Raw genomic sequence first — 21473 nt, 5'->3', positions numbered from 1 at the left:
TCTCTTCCTCCCCCCACCTCTCTAAAAAAACAGTGGGGGACTTAGGGGCCAGCTGTCACACCCTTTGGTTTCACCCATTCATCTGAACTCAGTGTGTTATTCAAGGGTTCTCTGTGACCTGATCCCCACCTGCCATTCTGGCCAGATTCTCTGCAAGCCAGTATGTTCCATGAGGATAGCAAACATGTCTTCCACCCTACATGCCCAGGACTCAGCATAGGCCTGGCCTACAGCAGCCGCTTCATAAATATTGATGAATGGGTAATGAACACATGGAAGAACACGGGACTGAATGTGTTCTTCACTGTAGTGTTCAGTTCATGTATAGAGGGCTTATACGTAGAGCATTCAAAGGATCGTTGCATTGCCACCCTGCTATTCATAATCCCCTTACGATGTGTAGACCCTCCCCAGATGACGGCTGAAGGAGAACACGTGTGAATCACCTAGCACAGTACTGGGCTATGGTAAGTGTGTTCACTTCTCAGACCTTATTTCAACAGGCTCCACTGTTTAAATCCACATGAAAACCCTGTGAGAAAGGTATCATCACCCCGGCATACCGATCTACATCATGCTTTAATCAGCGAATACTTTTGAACACCTACTATGTACTAGACACTCTTCTAATCAGAGATACAAAGAGATAAGAATGTCCCTATCTCGGTTGAGCTTCCAGTGAGGGAGACAGCAAACAAATGAAGCGAAATAATGATAAAGAAGCTTAGGTGCAGGAAATTTTTCAGTAATCCCACCCAAGGACACATAGCTAAAAATTGGCGGCATCTCCAGCTATGGGGTTTTGTTTTGTTTTGGTTTGGTTTGGTTTGTTTTTTTTGTACTTACATCACTTTCTTTACACCGCAATACTATTTTTAAAAAGTGTGCCTCAAATTGGCTCATTCCGTTGCATGTTAGCAGTCCTTTCTGTGATCAGGAAAGATGGCTGAGGCTTTCAGCAAAAATGAGATCCATGCAGCGTTTGTGCCTTTGGAATACTCGGAACTACCTTGCCCCATTGCACGGAGGATTGGTGTTCGATATCCACTCTGAATTGGACTTTTATCCTTGTTTGCAAAGCTCGTGTGAAGGCATGATTGCAGACACAGATGCGCAGGGTCTTAGGAATAATTCTTTTTATATAGCTCCATTTATAGCAATATAATAAATGGTCCTCTCAGAGCTACACTGGGTTGTATTGTTTGTTACGTGGCTGCAAAGCTTATTTATGATAGGTATATAACTGTTGGTGCATTGTTAATCCCCGATGAAACTGCACAGCCTTTCATCGGCGCAGGTTTAACTTTGGGCAAGATCACCAAGTATTTTTTAGCTGGCCCTGCAAAAGGAGACGGCAGACCCATTGGAAGGGAATTTGACTAGAATTGTGAGAGCTCGTCTTTCTCAATTCTGTGTGCACCCACTCCCCATAACTGGTGTCAAATGTGTGTGTGGCCTCGCGTGCAAAGGTAGAGGAGTTCCAAGTGATGAGAAGTGTCCCTGAGCCCAGCAAACCTTGTTTCAGACTCTGGCCCTGCTCCGTCCTAGTTATAACTCTGGGCAAGTTCCTTCCCCTCTCTGAGCTGCAAAATGGAGGTGGTGACAGTCCCTACCTTCTGGGGTTATTATTTAGAAAATTATCGTGTGGTGAATTATTTAAGACGATATTCAAGAAGCACTTAGCATGCTACTCGGCTCATGATATGGGCTCGTTAAATGTTAGCTGCTGTTACAATTATGATAAAAACAGCCTCTGCTGAGAGCCCTTGATATTAATGAAGACATTTGATAGAGGCAAGATGAAATATACCCTTTCAGAAATATGGATTCGAGTTTTTAAATCTCCAACCTACAGCTGACAAAAACGGTGTCGTGACTGCCAACCTGGCCAGGAATGTCAAAACTGGCTTCAAAATTACTGTCTCCCAGGGCAATAGGAATAGTAGCTTGTGTTTGTCGAGTGCCTCCCAGCCTACAGAGGTATTTCACACACGCACACACCCCCCCACAATGACAGCCCTGTGGGCAGGGTGACTGGGTAGGACATCACCTGGAGGCCCAGGGTGTTGACAGGCTCACCTCAGGCGCACTGGGGCCTGAGGAGGCTGGCGGCCAACCTACAGCCTGGGGTTCCGGGCCTTGCCTGCAGCCCAGCACCCTGTGTGACCTCCCCACAGGCCACTGTTGCCCTCAACTGTCCCTTCCCCTCCAGAAGCCAGTCTGAAGGCTAGTGAAGGCACGTGGAAGATGCTTCTCTCTCACTACCTGTCCGGTATCTGCGGTACCTGCCTGGGCTCAATCCCGCCGCTGTCCCCGGCTAACTGTGGGGCTTTGGTGAGGTACTGGCTTTTCTCGACTTCAGTTTCCTCATCTGAAAACTGGAGAGAATAGTGTCTCCCTCATGTGACATCAGATTACAGAATGGATGCACGCACATTGAATCGTGCCTGGCTTGGGGGGTACTTCACGTCTCTCCCCTATCTCCCTTCTTAGTGCACTTTCACAGAGTGGAAGCTGTTTGAAAACTATCAAGGTTTTTGGTGGTTTTTTTTTTTTTTTAAGATTTTAAAAATTTATTTGACAGACAGAGATCACAAGCAGGCAGAGAGAGAGAGGGAGGGAAGAAGGCTCCCTGCCAAGCAGAGAGCCCGATATGCGGGGCTCAATCCCAGGACCCTGGGATCATAACCTGAGCTGAAGGCAGAGGCTTTAACCCACTGAGCCACCCAGGTGCCCTGAAAACTATCAAGTTTTTGTCGTGACTGATCCAGAGCCGCCTGATTGACTGGATGCTGCTGAAGCTGGGGGGCTGTCTCTATGTTCAGGGGGTTATCTGTAAGGTGGTGGGACAGGCACTGGACTTTGTCTCAGAACATCTGCTCCCTGCTAGTAGAGTGGCCTCTGCAAGTTGCTTTACCTTTCTCCCCACCCCCTGCCACAGTTTCCTTCAAGGCAAAAATCCCTCTGGGATTGTGGTAAGGATTCAGTGAGAAAATGGAGGTGAAGTGGTTGACGCTGTGTCTGGCCTGACTTGGCCCCCCCGCTGAGAGGCTGCTCCCGTTGTATGATGTGTGTTATTGGCTCCTGGCATGGTGCGCCTGGCGCAGAGACCGCCCAGGGCCTTCCCGTCAGGAGCTGCAGGCCACGGCTCACCTGAAGTTCTCCTCACACCATCCGCTCCGACTGTGGCTTATGGGGTTGGCAGAAATCACCATTGGGCCCTCATAAGAAGGAGGGCTACCTCTTCCGAGATGAAGAGACGTTTCTCTATTTGGCCCGGGGAACATGATTTAGTGAAAGCAGCTGAAATCAACGTGCCCAGCACTCCACGACCAGCCTGTAATGAAATGTGAGCTGCCAGGTTCCCCCAGCACTTTGCTTGTGTTTGGGGAAACAATGAAGTCAGATTTTCTATAAGGGTTTACTCAGACCCCAACTTCCCAGCAGCATGGCTTCTGATGTCAGCTCAGAAATTCCTCCTGAAATCCCTCCTCCTTCATGTGATACTCCTTCCTGACAAACAGTGTAAGACAACTGCTGGGACAAATGCCTGTGGCCTGGAAGAGTGCTGGTTAGACGCGCCCCCCCCCCCGCCCCCCGCACACTGGGGTCCTAGACTCTGGACCCAGTGGGACTTGGCTCTTCCAGGCTTAGAGGAGGATGGCAGGAGTGATGATGGTGGTGGTGATTCCTAGTGCTGGGGTTTTCAGATGGTGAGGAGCTAGAGAAAGGAAATGACTTGTCCAAAGTAACTCAGCTAAGCAGTGGCAGAGTATGAATTAAATCGAGGAGCTCTGGTTCTAAGTCCTTAGCTCTTGCCTCAAGCCGCCTTTCCATCCAAAGAGGTTTCCTTACAAGGATGAAGCATTATGTAAAGAGCCAACCACTTCTTAGTGCTTACATGTACCAAGTACTGAACCAAGTGCATTATAACCATTATCTTAGTTAAGGTTCATATGAAAGCCATAAAGAAAGTATTATCAGTTCCATTTTCTAGATAAGGAAGCTGAAGCTCAAAAAGTTAAATTCCTTGCCAGTATCCCCCCATAAGTAAGTGGCAGAGTCCAGTTCAAACCATACACGCTCCAAGGCCTCTCCCTAGCTCCGTGGTACACTTAGCAAGAATCTGTAATCTTGCTTCTCTCTTGCCAAGCCGTGAACTCCAGGAGGTTAGGGTCTACCAATATCCCTAGCATGGGGCCTGATGGGGTTTAGGTTCTCAGGATTATTCAATAAATGACTTAGCCAGTGATACATCAAAGAAGAAGCTAGAGGCTCTGTCCAGGAAGAACCCAGCACACTCCCAGTCTAATCTGTTCTCTAAGGCCCCTCCTCCCCACCATTGTGTACATCCTTGCACACATACCCACACATACACACGCACATGTGCACACACACACACACACAGGCATGCATGCCCTGCAGAGCTAAAACCCAAATCCCTGGGACCCTTCTCTCTTAGTTTCTGGACCTGGCTCATGTTAGCTTCGTGTGCCTTGCCAGCCAGCCAGACCCCTCCTGGCCCAAGAGTGGACATCATTTCACCTCCTTTGAGCCATCTTTCCCGGGGAGCACCTGGCAGGCCGGATGCCTTCTCAGCCTTTGCATAAAGTGGGTGCGCCCAAGCAGCACTGCCGAGAGCAGAATGACTCTCCTGACCAGCCCCAAGTGCCTTAGTTGGATTTTCTCCTCTTGGCTCTGAGCTGCAGTAGAAAAGGGAAGGAATTTAACCTCTCCAAGATGGTCCTTACAAGTAGCAACATTTACCTCTCTTTCAGAGCTTAATGACTCCTTGAGATTTGGGGTTCTTTGATGTTTTCCAGGACACCATTTCAGATGTGGTCACTTAGACCCATTGTTTGCCCCTCTGCTGGCTCTCCTTCGGGGCTTCCTTCCCCTCCACCCCAGGCTTGGTCCTCAACCTCCTCATTTCCACTGCTCTGTGAGCTCTCGCCAGTCTTGTCTTCCAAAGTGACTTTTATGTAGAAGGGCCCTCTCACGACATCTCATTCCTTTGGGGGGTTCTGGCCCCCAGAAACAGTACATGGTAGAGGTTCTGCCTGTGAAATGCCCATGCTGGTGGTTTATGATTCTTATCATTTCATCTCAGTGGAGTTTCATGGAGTAACAGGTGGAGATTTAGAGACTGGGTTTAGAGATAGCACGTGCAGTCAGAAAGAACCGCGTGGGATTTGGAATGGGACCAAGCTAGATTTTTAAGACTGAGCTTATCCAAAGAATATGGCTAATGATACCTGCTTGGCAGCATTGTTTTTTCAAATTAGCTTTAATATGTGTACAAAATGCCTAGCATGGTGCTGGCATTCATTAAGCACTCAATAAATAAAGTGTATATTCTTAGAACTTGTGATTAAATCTCAATTAGCCAAGCAGTCCTTAGACTCTTGCAAATTTAAGTCTGAGAACAATTTATATGGTGAAGGTTCTGAGCCAGACCTGGACCTGAGTCTGTGTAACCTTGAACAGCTTGCTTTCTCTTTCAGCAGCTCAGCTTCCTTGTGGTTCCTAACTCCCTGCCACCCCTCCCCCCAGCCCATCACCAGTCATCAAGTCTAGATGAAGTTATTAATGTGCTGACATATTTATCCCCAAACAATAGTACAAGGGCCAAACAGCATTAACATCAGTTTCCTGCCAGATAATGAGCTTTCTGAGCTCAAGTCCAGAGAAGAGCACAGCCTCCAAGACAAAGAGAGCATCCCAGAGCAGCTCCAGACCTGCCCTCTGCCCCGAGAGTAACAGACATCCACCTCCTTCACTCATGACCCTTCCTGGCCTCCCTGCACGCTGGGTGCACCAAGGATCAGAGAGCTTCAGCTCACCCAGGAGGCGACACCTAGTTAGGCAGCATGATAAGAGCTCTGACTGATGTGTGTTTGTGGGGCTTGGGAACACAAGGGCAGGAGCAGTGACCTCAGCTGGAAGACAGGTGAGAGCAGAAGCTGGGACAGTCTTCCCCTGGGAGGAGACTTATAAGCCGGACCATTAGAGGGAATCTGAGGGTGGGGAGAGTCCAGGCAGAGGGAACAGTGTGTGCAACGTACACAGCTGCGCAAGAGCATCATCTAGAAAATCCTGTCTCTGACCGGAGAGTAGCAGCCATGGGGGTGGGTAGAAGAAGTAAGACCAGAAAGATAGGCAGGATCCAAACTGTGGTGTCCACTGAAAGCCTTGCTAAAAATCTTGGATTGAAAAATTGTCCAAGGGGCACCTGGGTGGCTCAGTTGGTTAATAAGCAACTGCCTTCAGGTCAGGTCATGACCTCAGGGTCCTGGGATCAAGCCCCGCCTGGGGCTCCCTGCTCACTGGGGGACCTGCTTCTCCCTCTTCCACTCTCCCTGCTGGTGCTCTCTCTCTGTCAAATAAATAAATAAAATCTTTTTTTAAAAAAAGTAAAGCAAAATAAAATAATAAATAAAAATTGTTTAATGCACACTGAAGATTTCCCTGTCAGACTTCATGTCATACCACCTCCTTTGGCCCAGCCAAACCTGGACTAGTTTCCACCTTCGCTGAAGGGAGACCTTCAGAATTCAAACCCAGACCCTCCGAGCTGCTGACTTCCTCTCTGTTCTTCTCCTCCCCTTCAAAAAGAAATGCAAATCCTAAAGCATAGTTAATAACAAATATGACTGGCTAGGTAGGGAGCGGAAAAGCTCTGTTTTCAAACTAAGTCACAGTTGACAGCAAAATAAGCCCAATGTTTAAAAAAAAATAAGAATAAGCTGAATGTAGTAACAGGGTTAAAAAAAAATTAAAGCTCTAAACATAGCATTTGCATTAGTGCTAAATTTTGAAAATGGTAATTCAGTTTTATTTACGAGGCAAATATAATTACATTTAAATTTGAGGGAACAGAATTTAATTCTTATTAATGACAGAAAGACTGAGTGAGATACTTTAATGCCAGAGAAATTGTCTTATGTTCATGGATGGGAGAGAAAATTAGATTCAGCATGGAGCATTCTCCCTGCTACAAGTCTCATGTGTGTAGCCGGAATTGTTCCCTTTCTGAGAAGCATTAGCTTCTCAGCCCAGAAAGCACAGCACTGACATCCAATTAAACATCAAAAGGAAATGATCGGGCCGGGCTATTTCTGTATAGGTATGTTACAGAAGAAGAAACCTGAGGTTAGAATTTCAGCTGAGGAATAATATCCATTGAGACTTGACATTTCCTGTACCCGTTCCCAACAGCCAGTGATAGCCCGAAATCAAAGTTCAGAATAATAAATATCTGAGAGATTGACACTGAGGCAGAGAAAGAAGAGGAGGTGATGGAAGGAGGCAGAGAAGAGCCCACTGGTTGTCTGGGATGGAGCGTGCAGGTTGAAACACAATGAGTTGGTCAGCTCCTAACATTTAATCAAAGACTGGGAAACTGGGCCCAGACAGGCGTAGTGCTAAATAGTGCCAGAGTTAAAGGTTGATAAACCAGGAGCTGGCAGCTTTGTAATTTGGTAGAATTTCCCCTGACAGCCCTAGAACATTTTCTATCAGAATTGGAGCTCTTCAGTATGTAAATATAAGCCCTCCTGAAATTGGGCTTCAGATTCGGGTTTCTGTTTGGATGTCCAAGCTGGTGACTTTTACACAATCTCCGGTTGTCTTCCTGAATCAAACTGCTGCTCTATAACTTATAATTTTAAAATAATAACTACTCTTTGAGTGGAAAGTTTTATTTACATTTTATAGAGCTCCTCCTGTATGTGCATCATGATTTATTCAGACAACAAATACATAAGCTTCTGACCCCGGAGATGGTGTTATTCCCAGGGATCCAGAGTTCAGAGAGCCCGAGGGATTTGCCCAGAGACACTCTGGGAAAACAAGGATTCAATGCCATCATTCTCTGGGCTCAGAGCCCATGTTTATCCCCTGCATAACTCTCTCATTGGCCATTGCCAAGGTTTATACTGATACTGTTGATGAGTCAAGTATGAGGTTCATAAGGTTTCGTTTCAGTGGATGCCACAGCAAAGAGCCACGTAAACTGGATCTTGACCATGAGGTACCAGGCAGTACTGTAGGGGCTTAAGGAAAAGAGTGATTGCTTTCAGCCAGGGAGAATCAGGGAGGCTTCCTGGAGGAAGCGGGATTTAAGGTGGGTGATGGAGGTTGGATTTGAGTTGGCAGAGGGAGAGAAGGAAGAGACAAGCATCTTGAAGCAACCCATTGTAGAAGTCAAAGATTTGCAATTGGATACAAAGATGCAACAGAACATGGCATTTTCCAGGAAAGACCAGTAGTTTGGAGTGGCTTTGCTTAAGATATTTGTGGCACTAGAGAGACAGAGAAAAGGTAAGAGAAGTTAGCAAGCTTTCAGTCATGTAGGGCCTTGAAAGAGTTTAGGATTTATCTGTCAGTGCGGCCACTGAAAAATTTTAGGCAGAAATGTGCTATGATGAGGTTTGGTTTTGGAAAGCTTACTCATTTTGGCATGTAGGTGGAGGTGCCAGGGACACACATAGGTGGAGGTGTCCGGAAGCAAGTTAGATAGGTGAGCACATGTCCAGGGTGGAGAGATGGGCCTTTCACAGAAGGATATCAGGACCGGGGATCTTTGGGAAGAGGACTGAACATCACTATCTCTTTAGCTCACCTTCTGGGTGAGCGTGCCCTCTCAGTGGGGGTTCGGGCCGCATTCCAGCCCATCCTGGGGATGTTGTATGGCTTCTGTGCTCACCAGCCCTTTCCTCCCTTGTTATCCTTCTGCAAGTCAGACCCTATTGGGAGACCTCCTTCAAGCTAAGTTTGAACTCCTCTAATCAGGAAGCCAGATATCCTGCAATTAAGATGACTAGCAGTGGCTTACCACTTCCTGTGACAGGTGCTTCATAAAGCTCGAAATTCTTGTCACAGGGGAGTAGATGTAGAGACCGCTATGCACCAACATCCTGGAATCCACTTTTCTGCTTGGTTCGAAAGCACTCCAAGCTCCTCAAGTGAGGTGAAAGGCCATGTGGTTTCCAAGGCTCATTAGCTTTTTGCCAACTAAAGCTGTGGTATGGAGCAGGGCTGGGAGCAGTACTGACCCTCTGGTGAGAGGGATGGAAGTTGAAAAGCACCCGAGAGTGGCTTGGGTTTGGCCTCAGTGTCAAAAGGAAGCTAATTACTGTGAGGAAGTTGAAGGCTCCTTTCCTGTATCTTCCTCTCCTTCTGGCTTCCTCCTGAAACCTGCACTGAGACTAAAAACCATCCACCCAATTTAGTGAGAGAAGGAGGGAGGGAGGTGCTATATTAAAACATATAGGGATAGCTATTCATGGAACAGGAAGGTAACTTACAAGCATCCTACTGTGTACTGAGCATGGTGACAGCTTGGTGCTCCTTTACACGTGTGGGTAGACTTGAGTTCCTCGATGGTAGGGATAATTTAATATCATTTCTGAATCCCTAGCCTCTAGGGGTGGCTGGCACTTAGTAGGTGCTCAGCATACTTTCAAATCAAGTTTAGGGTTCTGGCAGCTAGGAATCCTTATCACCATTGTAGAAATGTCAAAGCTAAGGCTCAGAGGTGTGCTGGGTCCCTGGGAAGTAGCAGACCAAGCTCTTACACCACCATGTGTGACTCGAAGCCTCTGTTTTGTGCAAAATGGTAGAACCTTGCACAGTTACATGGATGTAGTCAGAAGATACATTTCCTGTGTAAGACTCCCCAGGGAATGTAGAGTTCAGGCTGGCAATGGCAGGGCTGGGGAGGGAACACTGGGAGACTCTTTACCTTGATAAAGATTCACATCCAATGCTTTGAGAAGGCAGGAGGTGAAACTTTCCAGCTGGGTCACTAAAAGGAGGCTTCAAAGAGGAGGACCCAGAACTCAAAGCCAGTGTACAGCTGAACGTGGGAAGATCGAAGTACAAGGGGAACCCAGACCATGGAAATAGCTTGTAGAGAGGCACAGAGGAGGGACCACAGAGTGTGGGAAACACTCTCCCGCCCTTAGCCATTTGTCTTGCTTGTCCCTTCCATGACCATTTCCTAAGGCAGCCATCAAGCTCTTGCTCAAGTGCTGACGAACATGTCCCTGTGGGGCAAAGGACAGGCACTTCTTCTCTCTTGGCCCTTGTTTTCCTGTCTACAGAATGACTAGAGCATCTCCAAAGTGTCCACTCATGATCTCATCACAAAAACTGCTCCTCTAAGTTTTTCTCCTCATTTTCTCTCTTACTCCTAAACCCATTCGAGGGAGATCCCATGCCCAAAGGCAGGCCACTTCCTGCCCAGTGCCAACTTCCTCCTTCTCTGTCATTTTCCCCTAGTTCTACAGTCCTTCACCTCCAGCTGTTCTCCTTCAACACCCGCAGCCCCCTTGTCTGTCCCTCTCCCCATATCCACCTTGCAGAATCCACAACCATCCCAGCCACTCACCATCTCTCAGCTTACAGCCCACTTCTGAGCCCTGGAAGCCAAATCATGAACCATGTGCATGATCTTTAGCCTTTCCTGGGCCCTTCCAGCTTCAAGGGAAATGTCCACATCTGTCCATCAGTGGAGATTCCTACCTCACTGAGAACACAGAAGCCATTGGTGAAGTGCTTTCCCATTACCCTGGCCTGTCCCTTAAACGTGTCTCAGCCTACATACTCCTCTCCAGAAGATGAGGTACCAGAATAGTGCTGTCCCCCAGATTATGCTCCAGATCTGGTTCTCTCCAGCTGCTAAGGGGAAGCTCAGTTATTCACATCATCCTCTTGCTCTAAACCCTGCCTTGTCCTGGCTCTTTGCAGCCCGTGAACGTGATAACAGTTGCCATACAATGTTTACTCTGTAAAAGATATACTAGGCACATTACATGCTGTTCAGTTAAGCCTCACAGATGAACCTGAGATGTTAATGTATAAACCCTGTGTATAGGCACAGAGGATGAAGTAACTTGTCCAAGCCATAAGGCTGGCTGGCTGGGTGATGGATAGATGGATGATGGATGGATGGATGGATGGATGGATGGATGGATGGACGGACGGACGGACAGATGGGCTGTTAGATGGCCTGGTGACTAGATAGGTGGTTAGATGGTTAGATAGTTGGGTGGATTGGACAGATGAATGGGTTGACAGACAGATGGAGGATAAACAGACAGATAAACAGACACACAAACAAAAGGCAAAGTACTTAATAGGTAAGCATTGGGTCAGTGTGAGGAGGGAGACTGACTGATTTCAGAGCACCCGTAGCTGGGGTGATGATCTCATACGTGACTAACAGTCATGGGAATATGTCAGATTACAACTGAGCTCTTCAGCCTGGTCACGCAAGTCACAGGTCAAAAAGCTGTATCAGTCGTAGTCACCTTTCACTCTAGTTAAGTACCTTGGAGCAAGTCCATCTCTTCATGCTGTTTCCTCTACTCCAATGCAGGGATGAGACTACCATCACGGGGCTGTTGTGAGGGTGTCATGGGATGGCATTTGTGTGCCACCAACAAGGGTTCTCCATTTTCCCCTTGTTTCTGCTTCACAGAGTGTCTGGTGTGGCTTGGACTTAACGTGGACCAGGATTTCAGAGTAATTCCCCAGGTTGTTCACTCACTCCGATGAGCTAGTGATAAAACAAAATCCTAGCAAGAATCATCTAAGATTATTTAACCCTCCCTTAAAATTTCTTAAGGGCATTCTAAGAACCTCAGGTCCTAAGCAAAATAGAACAATTTTCCCTATTATCCCTTTTAGTGCTAACCACAGACTTATTAACGGACTTCCCAGGAGGTCACATGGAGCCCAGACTCCATTTCCCCTGCCTCTGCTCCTTGCTCAGCAGGAAAGGCCACAGATCCTTGGGTGGGGACCCCTCCATTCCCTACTTGTGGCAGTTTTGAGCATCTTTCCAAGTCGAAGAAATTTTATGAGAAAAATATATGTAAGTTTGTCCCTTTAGGGGAGCGTCACAGCTTCCCCTACCAGCTATTTTAATGAACAGGATTGTAAAGTAAGTCCAGACAAATTAAAACGTAGCTGCACGAGGTCCCAGGCTTCATCCAGGCTCATATCGGGATTAACATTTAATGAGAGGAGCCTGGGGCAGTGTTTCCCCTTATGTATGTGCTTTGGGGCTGCAGTGAACCAATAGCCAAATCTTTTCTCTTTCCCTGCCCTTTCTCACTTCTTCCTCACCTGCCTGCTCGCTTCTGCATCATGGAAGGAGAATGGGTGGGAGGTGGGCGGCAGCAGGAAGGAAGGTGTGCGTGTGGGAGTACGGGCTAAGACCCTTCAGAATTACAGAGTTCTCAGTCAGAGGTTGCAGAGGAGTTTCTAGGAAGGTTAGGCACAAAGGAGACCGAGCCCCTGTATAAATGTATCTAACCAAATAAATTTTATACCATAGGGCCCTGAGACACAGTTGAGCCCAACTGACATAACACTTCTGTGAGGCTTTTTTTTTTTTAATTCATCTGTTCTTTCAACAAATATTTATCAAGATCTCATGCTGTGCCATGTCTGGTGCCCACTGCCAGGGAACCAAGTTGAGAAGAAGCTAGAGCCTGCTATTAAGGGGGCTCCTAGTCTAGAGAGAAGATAGACATATGTACCCTAGTGAGGCAGGGCAGAAGGCAAGACATGTGGGCATGGCTTTCCCTCAGAGAAGAGCTAACTTGTTCTTGGGCCTGACTTGGTCCATCTCCAGGGTCCTGTATGATTTAGTCAAGAACTTCACAGGCTCAGAATTAGAATGTTAGGGCAGCTGGGGATTTTCACCTGGATTTTCACCTGACTGCAAGAGGAAGTCAAGGCTACAAATACAAATGGCTTCTAACTGGGCTTTGATGGTCTTGGCTGATGGTGCCCTGCAGGGTGACTGGAGAAAGCAGACCTAAATTTTGAGGCTGCTTACTTTAAAAGCTGGTGTTTTGCTCTTCAGGAAGATGCCTGTCTGCTAGGTGAGGGGCAGCTCTGCTGATACAGGATATCTTAAGTCCTCCTTGATAGATCGCGTCCATAGCATAAATTACAAGGGGCCGTTCAGATATACCTTTTCTTCCATCATCCCTATTCACCTAGTGGGGGACCGTGATTACTCTCCTTACTTTGGGCGTGAAGAAGTATGGTTCAGAGAGACTGAATCCTTAATTCTCCAAGGACTCCACAAGGACCCAAGGAAACTAGGGAGTCAGAATATGAGCCCAAGTCTACCCTATGGATGATACTCTCTATAGTCCTTCAGAAGATTCCTCTCAGGGCCCGACGCCTCCAGTGTTCCTCCGGTAAGCTCTGATGTTTATCACGTGAAGGTCGATGGGCATTGATCAAGTGCTCACTTGTATCCAGTATGTTCCCTAAGTCAGAATTCACCTCTGACGTTCTGATGTCAAGCCAATGCATGAGCCGCTATGCCTCCCTTTCTCTTGCACAAGAATCTGTGTGTACAAAACTTACTATACCCCGATCTGTGTGCTGGGCACTCTGTAGAAGTTTCACCTCTGCCCATGTCAGCTTGTGTAACTGATTGGTGTTGTGTCCACCTACAGCACTAGAATGTAAACTCCCTGAGGTCAGGAGAGAACCATGCCCATCACAATCACCATCCATTGGCACTGTCCACAGTGTCCTCTGTTGGAAGGGCTCGTAGTGGGTGCTCAAGAAATTAAACAAGAGTAATTCCCACAACAACCCTCTCCAGTTGTTGGTGTCATCCCCACGTTATACATATGGTGACTATTACTGGAGAGGAGCAGTGACCCGAATTTCACAGAGTGCCACTCATGTTATGCAAGGGGCAAATGACCTGTCGAAGCACATGCTTCAGCACCCACTCTGGAAAGTTCTGTCTGCTTTAATGTCAAAGCAAAATCAAGAAGGAAGGGAGAAAAAAGGGTGAGACAGATAAGAAAAATAACAACAGGCCTACAACTCAAGGCCAAGTGATAAAAGTAGCAGCTCCAATCTCTGCTCCCGACAGAGTCAGTGCGTCTCCCATGCAGGCAGAGGGGCTGTCTGCAGAAGAGAACCTGAACACTGACAGGTTGTGTTGCCATCAGTTAGCACCCCATAAACATCAAGGTCACTCTGTTCAGGCTCCTTCCATTAAAATGTGTAAGAGCTCACAACCCAGCTTGTAAAAGGCTGATGGAGAGGTGCCCAGCCACCAGGCAACCTCAGCTTCATGCCAGGAGAGCATGTCTAGTGTAAACTGGCGAGGAAACGCAGGGTTTGGATGGACAGCCCAGCAAGTCTCCAGATGACAAAAGTGAGACTGAATGTCTGGGAAATTCCATGTAGGGGATCTCATTTCGTTTCACATAGATCCAGGGGCTGGCTTGGTTGTAACAAAGGATAAGCAACAGGGCCAGAAAAGGAGAGGGATCTGCTGGAAGAACCATCAGGAGGTCCCCACAAGGAGAGCCTGCCTTTTTGCTGATCAGTTTCCATAATCTTACAATGTCTGTCTGGCGCATTTTCAAATTGTCAAAACAAGGAGGAGCCCCATGTGACCACATGACCTTACAGAATCCGCTGATGCTCCCTGGGTCTTACTAGTAGCTTCCCCGCTAGGAAAGATGGCAACCAGCGGTTCTGACAGCATTGTTGTGATAGTTCAGTGAGAAATGGTATGTGAAGAGTGCTCTGTAAACTCTAAAACCTGACATAAGTGTTAGTTATTAAGCCAAAAATGGCTATCTGCACACATTACCTCATTCGATCTAACACCAACCCTATGACATGGATGCAATGGGAATTATTATATCTATTTCACAGAAACAGAAAGTGAGGTTCAATGACTTTCATAACCTGCAGCTTACAGATCACCCAGCCAGTAAGTGGCAAAGCCAAGGGCAGACCCCAAATCTGTCTAATCCTAAAATTCATGGTGTTTTATTCATTGCAGATAAGCAAGAAGGCACAGCAGTAACCACTGTAGATTATTTGGGTAATCTTGGGATTCCAGTACCAGTGTGACTTTTGTCTGGATCGTGATCTCCCAGAGGACAGAGATTAGGTCTGGTTTTTCTGTGTGTTCCCAGCACCAGCCACGGTCTTCAGCGCATAGTAGGTACACTCGGAAAGCAGGATGAATAATGAACGAGTCTATATGAAGCATCGATCCCTGCTGTCCATCAGGCAGCCTCTGAAGGGATGCTGTCACCATCCCCACTTCACAGAAGAAAATGAGTTTCGGCAATCACACAGGTTGCCTAGGTCGCATAACTGGCAGAATGTATTTGGAATCACATCTAAGTCCAACGTTCTTTCATCCACACTGCCTTCAGATTAATTAACATAGGAATGGCCTACCTGTTAGCTAAGGCCTGAGGTCAGGCAGATGCTGGGAGAAGGCTGCCTCCTGTGCTCTAGACCCCCTATGCCCTGCTGCCTGAAAACACCCAGGCTTCAGCCCCAGCAGCCTGTCCCTCTGCTGGCTCACACCTCAGTGAATAGAAGCGCTGTTCGCTGTTCGCTGTTGACTTTTACACCATAAACTGCCACCTGGAGAAAGTGCTGAGTAAAACCAAACAAATGCTAAACTAACGGTCCCTCCCAGGTCTCTCAGGGGAAAATTGCAGCCCTGAGGCAGGCCCTGCTGCCAGGGTCACCAGGGGTCACTTCTGTGCAGAAAGGTTAGAAATTTCCAAGACAGGACTTTGGAAGGTCTGGGGTTGGAGATTGTCACTCTGTGTCAAGACGTTGTCTGTATGAGAAGAAGGGAAGGAAGCTCAAGGAACATCCTGAGAGAGCCACATTTCTGGAGGGCTGCTGGATGGAGTGACACTTGCCCACAGCCCCACACCAACCTGGGAGGTTTCCATTAGAGAGAGGCCAGGCCCGGCCCTCAGCCAGGCTGAGCAGGGTGTAAATGAATCACTTTACGTTCTCAGGCTCCTATCACCCCAGGCACACAGGATTCATCCCCTAGTCCACAAACGTCAATTAAGGGTCTGTTCTGGATGAAACTTTGTACTGGGGACCAAGCATAGAAGCGATCAGGAGAGTCCAGTCCAGACTTGGATGTCCCTAGTCTGACAGCGAGACCAGCAGGGAAACAGAAAATCAGTTTACCATGTAATAATGGAAGGGCAAGGAACAAGAGAATAACCACAGGGTGAATCATAGACTTCCCAGAGGAGAGATCCTTGAGCCGAACCCTGGGGGTAGATACTGCTGTGAAATATGGAGGGTGTTTATGTCACAGACTCCCACAATCTTAGGGCCAGAAGAGACCTTAGCTGCCATCAGATTCCCCCCAAAGTAGATGAGGAAACCCAGCACCTACTGAGGCAGACTGATGTCCCCAAGGTCACCCAGCAGATGAGGGGCTGAGCAGGCACGGGCCTTGCGCACCTGGTCCGTGGACTCCTAGTCTAAAGTTCATTGTCCTGAGAGACCTTTCTTGAGTTAGGCATCTTGGCCATGCCCTTCTCAATCTCGCCCCTCACCGAGTGCTCGCCGCAGCCCTGATGGTTGGCAGAGGTGCCTTGCAGCATCCTCGTTGCTGCCCACACTCGATACATCCATGACGTCAAGGAACCTGCCTGAGGTCACATAGCTCAGAAGCTGCTGAGCCTGGCACAGAACCTGGGCCCCCCAGTTCCAGGCCAGGGCTTCTTGCCCATTTCCCAGTGGACCCTTCACCTCTGTGCAGCTGAGAAATCTGGTGTGTCTCTGCATGTAGTACTTTCCTTTCCAGGTAGTGGGCCTGACAAGATGTCAGGTATATGGGGACACCCCATAATCGTGACTCAGCTGTTGTGGGTTTTGTTTTGTTTGGTTTTGTTTTGTTTAATTCACAGACATCATAGCCACTGCCTTGTAGGTTGATACGGAAGGTCTAAGCCTCTGACATCTCATTTTGATTTATCTCCCTTTTCAAAAAATAGCTAGACTCTTAGTAGCTTCTCAACCAGGAATACAGCTCGGAATCTTCCAAGCTGTCGTGGGCAAATGCAGCCTGGCACAGTGCCAGTTAATTTAGTTTGAAAGAGAAAAAAAGCGTGGGGGTTTTCATTTGAAGACTATTGGGCCATAAGGCACAGACGGCAGGCAGGGTCTCCGTCACAGCCCTGGCAGAGAGCATCCGTGGCCTCAGCTGATCAACCTGCCTCCTAAAAACCTGCATCGGAGCCTTCGCCACCTCTGCCCATGGAACGGGAAAGCTGGCACTGACCTTGTGCCCAGCGGGTCTGTGAACTGGGCCGTGCATGTTCTGCACCAGCTCACAGGCAGGCCTTTGTGAAGGGCTGAGTGATTCGACTCTGGCTGGGACGCGGTCCCTAGCTATTTGCTTTGGATCCAAAGTGCCATGGAGACGGTGCTTGGAGTCAGAGTGGCAAGGCAGTGTGCAGGAGGATGAGCACAGGCAGCAAAAGCAGAGAACCAGCCCCCAGAGTCTCTCCCCATCCGCGGGGTGCAGGGAGCCGGCCTCCCTCTCACTCTGCCTTGAGGACAGTCAGGGTCCGAAGGAAACCTGGGCCCCAGACCCCTGCACGTGCTGCAGCCAGGCCCACAAGCCCTTCCCTCGGCCATCGGGGACTCGTCCTCACTTTGTTTTCACACATAACCAGTTTTTAATTAAATTTGACTTTTCCTCGCATCTGTTCAGAAGGCCGGTCCCCCTTGGAAGTGGCGAGCACAAGAGTGGGGGCAGGCTGGCAGTAAGGGAAAGCAAACAGAGCAGAGCCCTTCTATCGGCCTATGTTGGTAAGGGAAGCGGGCTCAGAACAGGCTTTTGCCTGGAGAATTGTTCTCACCCGAGGGTCATTGTTTGGGGAGATTAGCCTCCCAGGCCTCTGAAATCGGATCTGTCCTCCCCAGGAGCCAAGGAAGGTAGCCAGGTGTGACCCTTGCTCCCGACAATGACCGGCTCAAAATGTGTTTTTTTCTCTCCCCTCCCTCCCCTGTTGTCCTCCTGCAGAGATCTGTGCTGCCGACTGTGGGGGCCATGGCGTCTGCGTGGGGGGCACCTGCCGCTGCGAGGAAGGCTGGATGGGGGCGGCCTGCGACCAGCGGGCCTGCCACCCACGCTGTGCGGAGCACGGGACCTGCCGCGATGGCAAGTGCGAGTGCAGCCCCGGCTGGAATGGCGAGCACTGCACCATCGGTATGGCGGGCCCAGGCCCGGGGGGTCTGCCGTGGGGCGCATGCTGCCTCTGTCCGCATGTGGGAGCTGGGCACAAAGTCCTTTCATCTGGCGACATTATGGTTGGCATCTCCCAGCAGCGATTGAACGTAAACTCACAATTGGGCATTTTTAACCTTTTCCCTCCCATTCTGCATTTCTCAAATGTCTATTAGCTGGTACGCATGCCTTGCTGTATACCCCTCCTGGGCCAGCTGCTGTAGATCTCTGTGCTGAGGAGCTGCGGCCCAAGAGGAAGGCACACAACCAGCACTTAGCAGCTGTGGGCTATCCCAGTGCCTCTCTGAGCCATGGTTTACTGACCTATATCATGGGGATCATAATGCGTAGAAAGAGTGTAGCACAGGCCGGCAGGGAGTATAGGGCTGGGTACGTGTGGCCATGACGATCAAACTCGTGATCTGGTCGAGAGGGCTTAGGCTTAGCTCTTAGCCCCCACCCCCACTGGCCTGGAATCCTGGGGAAAGCTTCCCATGGGCCTTAGGCCACATCTGCCTCCCATCAGGCCGAGATCCCTCCCTCCCCAGTCCTCAGCCTCCATCCTGTCTGCATTCGTCTCCTCTCTGCTCTCGGGGGGCTCCTCAGGCTGCCCCTGCTGAAGCAATGCTGTTGGCAGCTCTCAGAGCAAGCCCATCACTCCGTTCCCTCCTTCCTGCCTTGCCTGCTGCTTTTGTTGATTTTAAACACAGCCAGACATTTTGCTTGGTTTATTATCCTAGAAAGAGCACTCACCAAAAGCTCTTTATTGAATCAACTGGTTTGTGTGTGTGTTTTAAGTTCTTCCCCTTCCATTTTTTGCAAAGGGAGGGTCTGTGATCAGATGGCAAGCACATGGCTTTGGAAGGTCGGATTCCTCTCCAACTCTAAATGTCCCCTCTTGGGGCTTCCGGAAACTGGGAAGCTAACCCCAGACCTTTCAAGGGACAGAGACATTTTGAGCAAATGGGGTCACAGCTTTTCTTTTCTTTTCTTTTCTTTTTTTTTTAGCGTCATTCCTTTTGTTTTGTGACCTGAAATTAGTCTGTATTCATCATCCCCGTGCCCACAACATCGCTCTGTTGATAAACGGCAGTGGAAGCCCTTGTGCTTATTAACAATAATAACGGCTTCTAATTTTGGAGTGTTTACGATTTGCCAAGCATGTGCTAAGGGCTTCTAACTGCATTATTTCATACTCCAGAGAGTCCCCCTGTGAAGGCACATGTGTTATTCCCTCCTTCTCAGGCTTAAGGTCACTTAGCTTGTAGGAAGGAGAACAGGAATTTGAGGCTTGGTTTCCAGAGCCTCCATGCAGGGTCTCTGTACCAGCTGCTTGCTCTGCGGCCCACAGGACAGCCTGGGTTTGCTATGAGGCATTGGCTTGCATCCTTTGGAGGCTGTGCCTCCTTGTTCCTGTTATGCTCGGAGTTGTGAAGCATGTTGCCCACCCCAGACTCTTAACAGAGCCGCTCCAGAGCCCAGGGTGGTCCTTCCCTCTTTGTCCCCAGCAGAAGGTGCCACACTGTCATAGTGCACGCTTCTGGGTGGCCTCTCATGTCTGTGTCATCCTACCTTATGATCGTCCTGAACACCCCTTCATGAGAAGTGGCCCTCATCACTCACGGGGCCCTCTTCTTTAAACCCCACTTTCCCCTCACCCTCACTTTTCCCCGTGACTGAGGACAGGCTGACCTTTTAGCCTCCCAGCCCGGTGGCGGGGGGGCATCCCTATTAAAACCAAAAGCAGAGTCCGGAGAGAGTACGTTATGTTTTCTATCACTCAGTTACAGCGTTCTCAACTCACCTTACCAAGTTCCAAAAAGTTTATGGATGGCAGACTTTTATAAGATAAAAGCATCTCATCTTAGTCAAATGACGATGAGGGATTTCAGGGAATTCTCCCTGAGCCCAATCACAGATGATTCATGCCGGCGCTGGTGGGCAGGCTGGGCTGCGTCTAATGTCTTGTGGATGGATGTTCAGCAGCCTGGCCTGAAGAATATCCAGTGTGTTTGGATGCCAGGAAGTCAAAGCATTCCCCCCCCCCAACCCCAGCCTCACTTCCCAACCCCATCCCCAGCCCTGCACTCCCGCGCACCCATCATCACTGTTTAAGAGCAAATTCCTCCTTGGGATTGCAGATGCTTTTTGCCCTCCAGATGAGAACTGCATCAAGGTAAATGTGCATGATTCAAGAGGGAGGTTGACAGTCATAAATACCAGAAAAATGTCACAGGACATTGAAGAAGTAATGGACTAGTCATAGTGGCTCAGATGAAAGGACGTTGGCTCAGAATTCTATTACCTTTCATTTTGTGGTGAGCGTTTCCTTTGTCCCTGTGTAATCTCCCCGCATGGCAACTTGCTCTCTGTGGGTCTCTGCCTGTGGCCAGCTGCATCCCCAGTGAGAAACCCAGCAGCTTAGTTCTGAAGGAACACTCCAGTCGTCTTGTTCAGTACAAGAGAAGGGGTAGAAGAGGCAAAGGCGAGAAACAATGGTGGTGCTTTCTTTTCCCTTTTGGAATAGGAATGAGAAGGAGAAACCCCTGTTTAACCTTAACTGGGGACAAGAAGCACCTTCCTATGTTTCCAGGGAACTTCACTCCCTTTGAGGGCCATTTAGGAAAAGACAAAAACTATTGTTGTGGCAAGTTAAAAATTCCAAGTGTTACATTTTCTCTTGTTATCAGATCTCATTACCATACAAGAGGTCATGATAGGGCAGCGAGTTCGCATGCTGGAGCATAGTTACGTCCTGTACCGGAGAAAAAGCTGGAATCCGCGACACTGGTGCAGAGACCTCCATGCGGTAGAAGCAAGAAAGGAGGGTCTGTTTATTCACACTCTGCTGCCTCCGTAAACAGGAAAGAACGGTTTGATGACCCGCCAGCTGGCAGTAAACACAAGGACAAGTCTGGGCTCCTTGTGGTCAAGTCTCCAGCGTAAGAATACTTTCACCCCAGTGACATTTCCCAGAGCAGAGTATTATAGTAGCAATTAAATATCTGCTTTTGGAGGCTTTGGTCCATCTTGTCTTTCATGGAAGCTACTTGATTTTTCTCCAGAAGAGGTTGGTTTTCAGAACAAAAGGTAAATGGACAGGCGCATCATCTCTAATGACAGTAATTTTGTCAAAAAGCAAGACTATTCACATTGAATCCTAATTCCTTATGTTAGGAGTTATCTGTCTCTTTGCATCTGCAGGAAAGGTCTTTGGTGAAAGCAGCATGGGCAGACCACCTGGTCGCTAGGGGCTTCATCTTCTTCCTCCGTGACTCACAGAACGGGGGAGGCTGGAGGAGGCCTCCAGGGATGACAAAGTCCAGGAGGCTTCCTCCTCCACTGGCCACAGAACTGCACACCCATCATCCCAAAACTGAGTTATCCTGCTTCTAAAAATATA

General features: G+C 48.6%; 1 protein-coding gene across 1 annotated transcript in view; it reads left to right on the top strand.

Moving 5' to 3' along the window:
* TENM4 (teneurin transmembrane protein 4) overlaps window positions 1-21473 on the top strand; it is a 593562-nt gene that overhangs the window by 452771 nt on the left and 119318 nt on the right. The window contains exon 17 of the mRNA XM_046016487.1: window positions 17867-18052. Within this exon, the coding sequence (XP_045872443.1) occupies window positions 17867-18052 (186 nt within the window). The remainder of the gene's footprint in view (window positions 1-17866; window positions 18053-21473) is intronic.

Source organism: Meles meles, chromosome 8 (assembly GCF_922984935.1).
Source record: "Meles meles chromosome 8, mMelMel3.1 paternal haplotype, whole genome shotgun sequence".
Taxonomy (NCBI): Eukaryota; Metazoa; Chordata; class Mammalia; order Carnivora; family Mustelidae; genus Meles; species Meles meles.
This window is presented reverse-complemented; position numbering and strand designations above follow the sequence as displayed.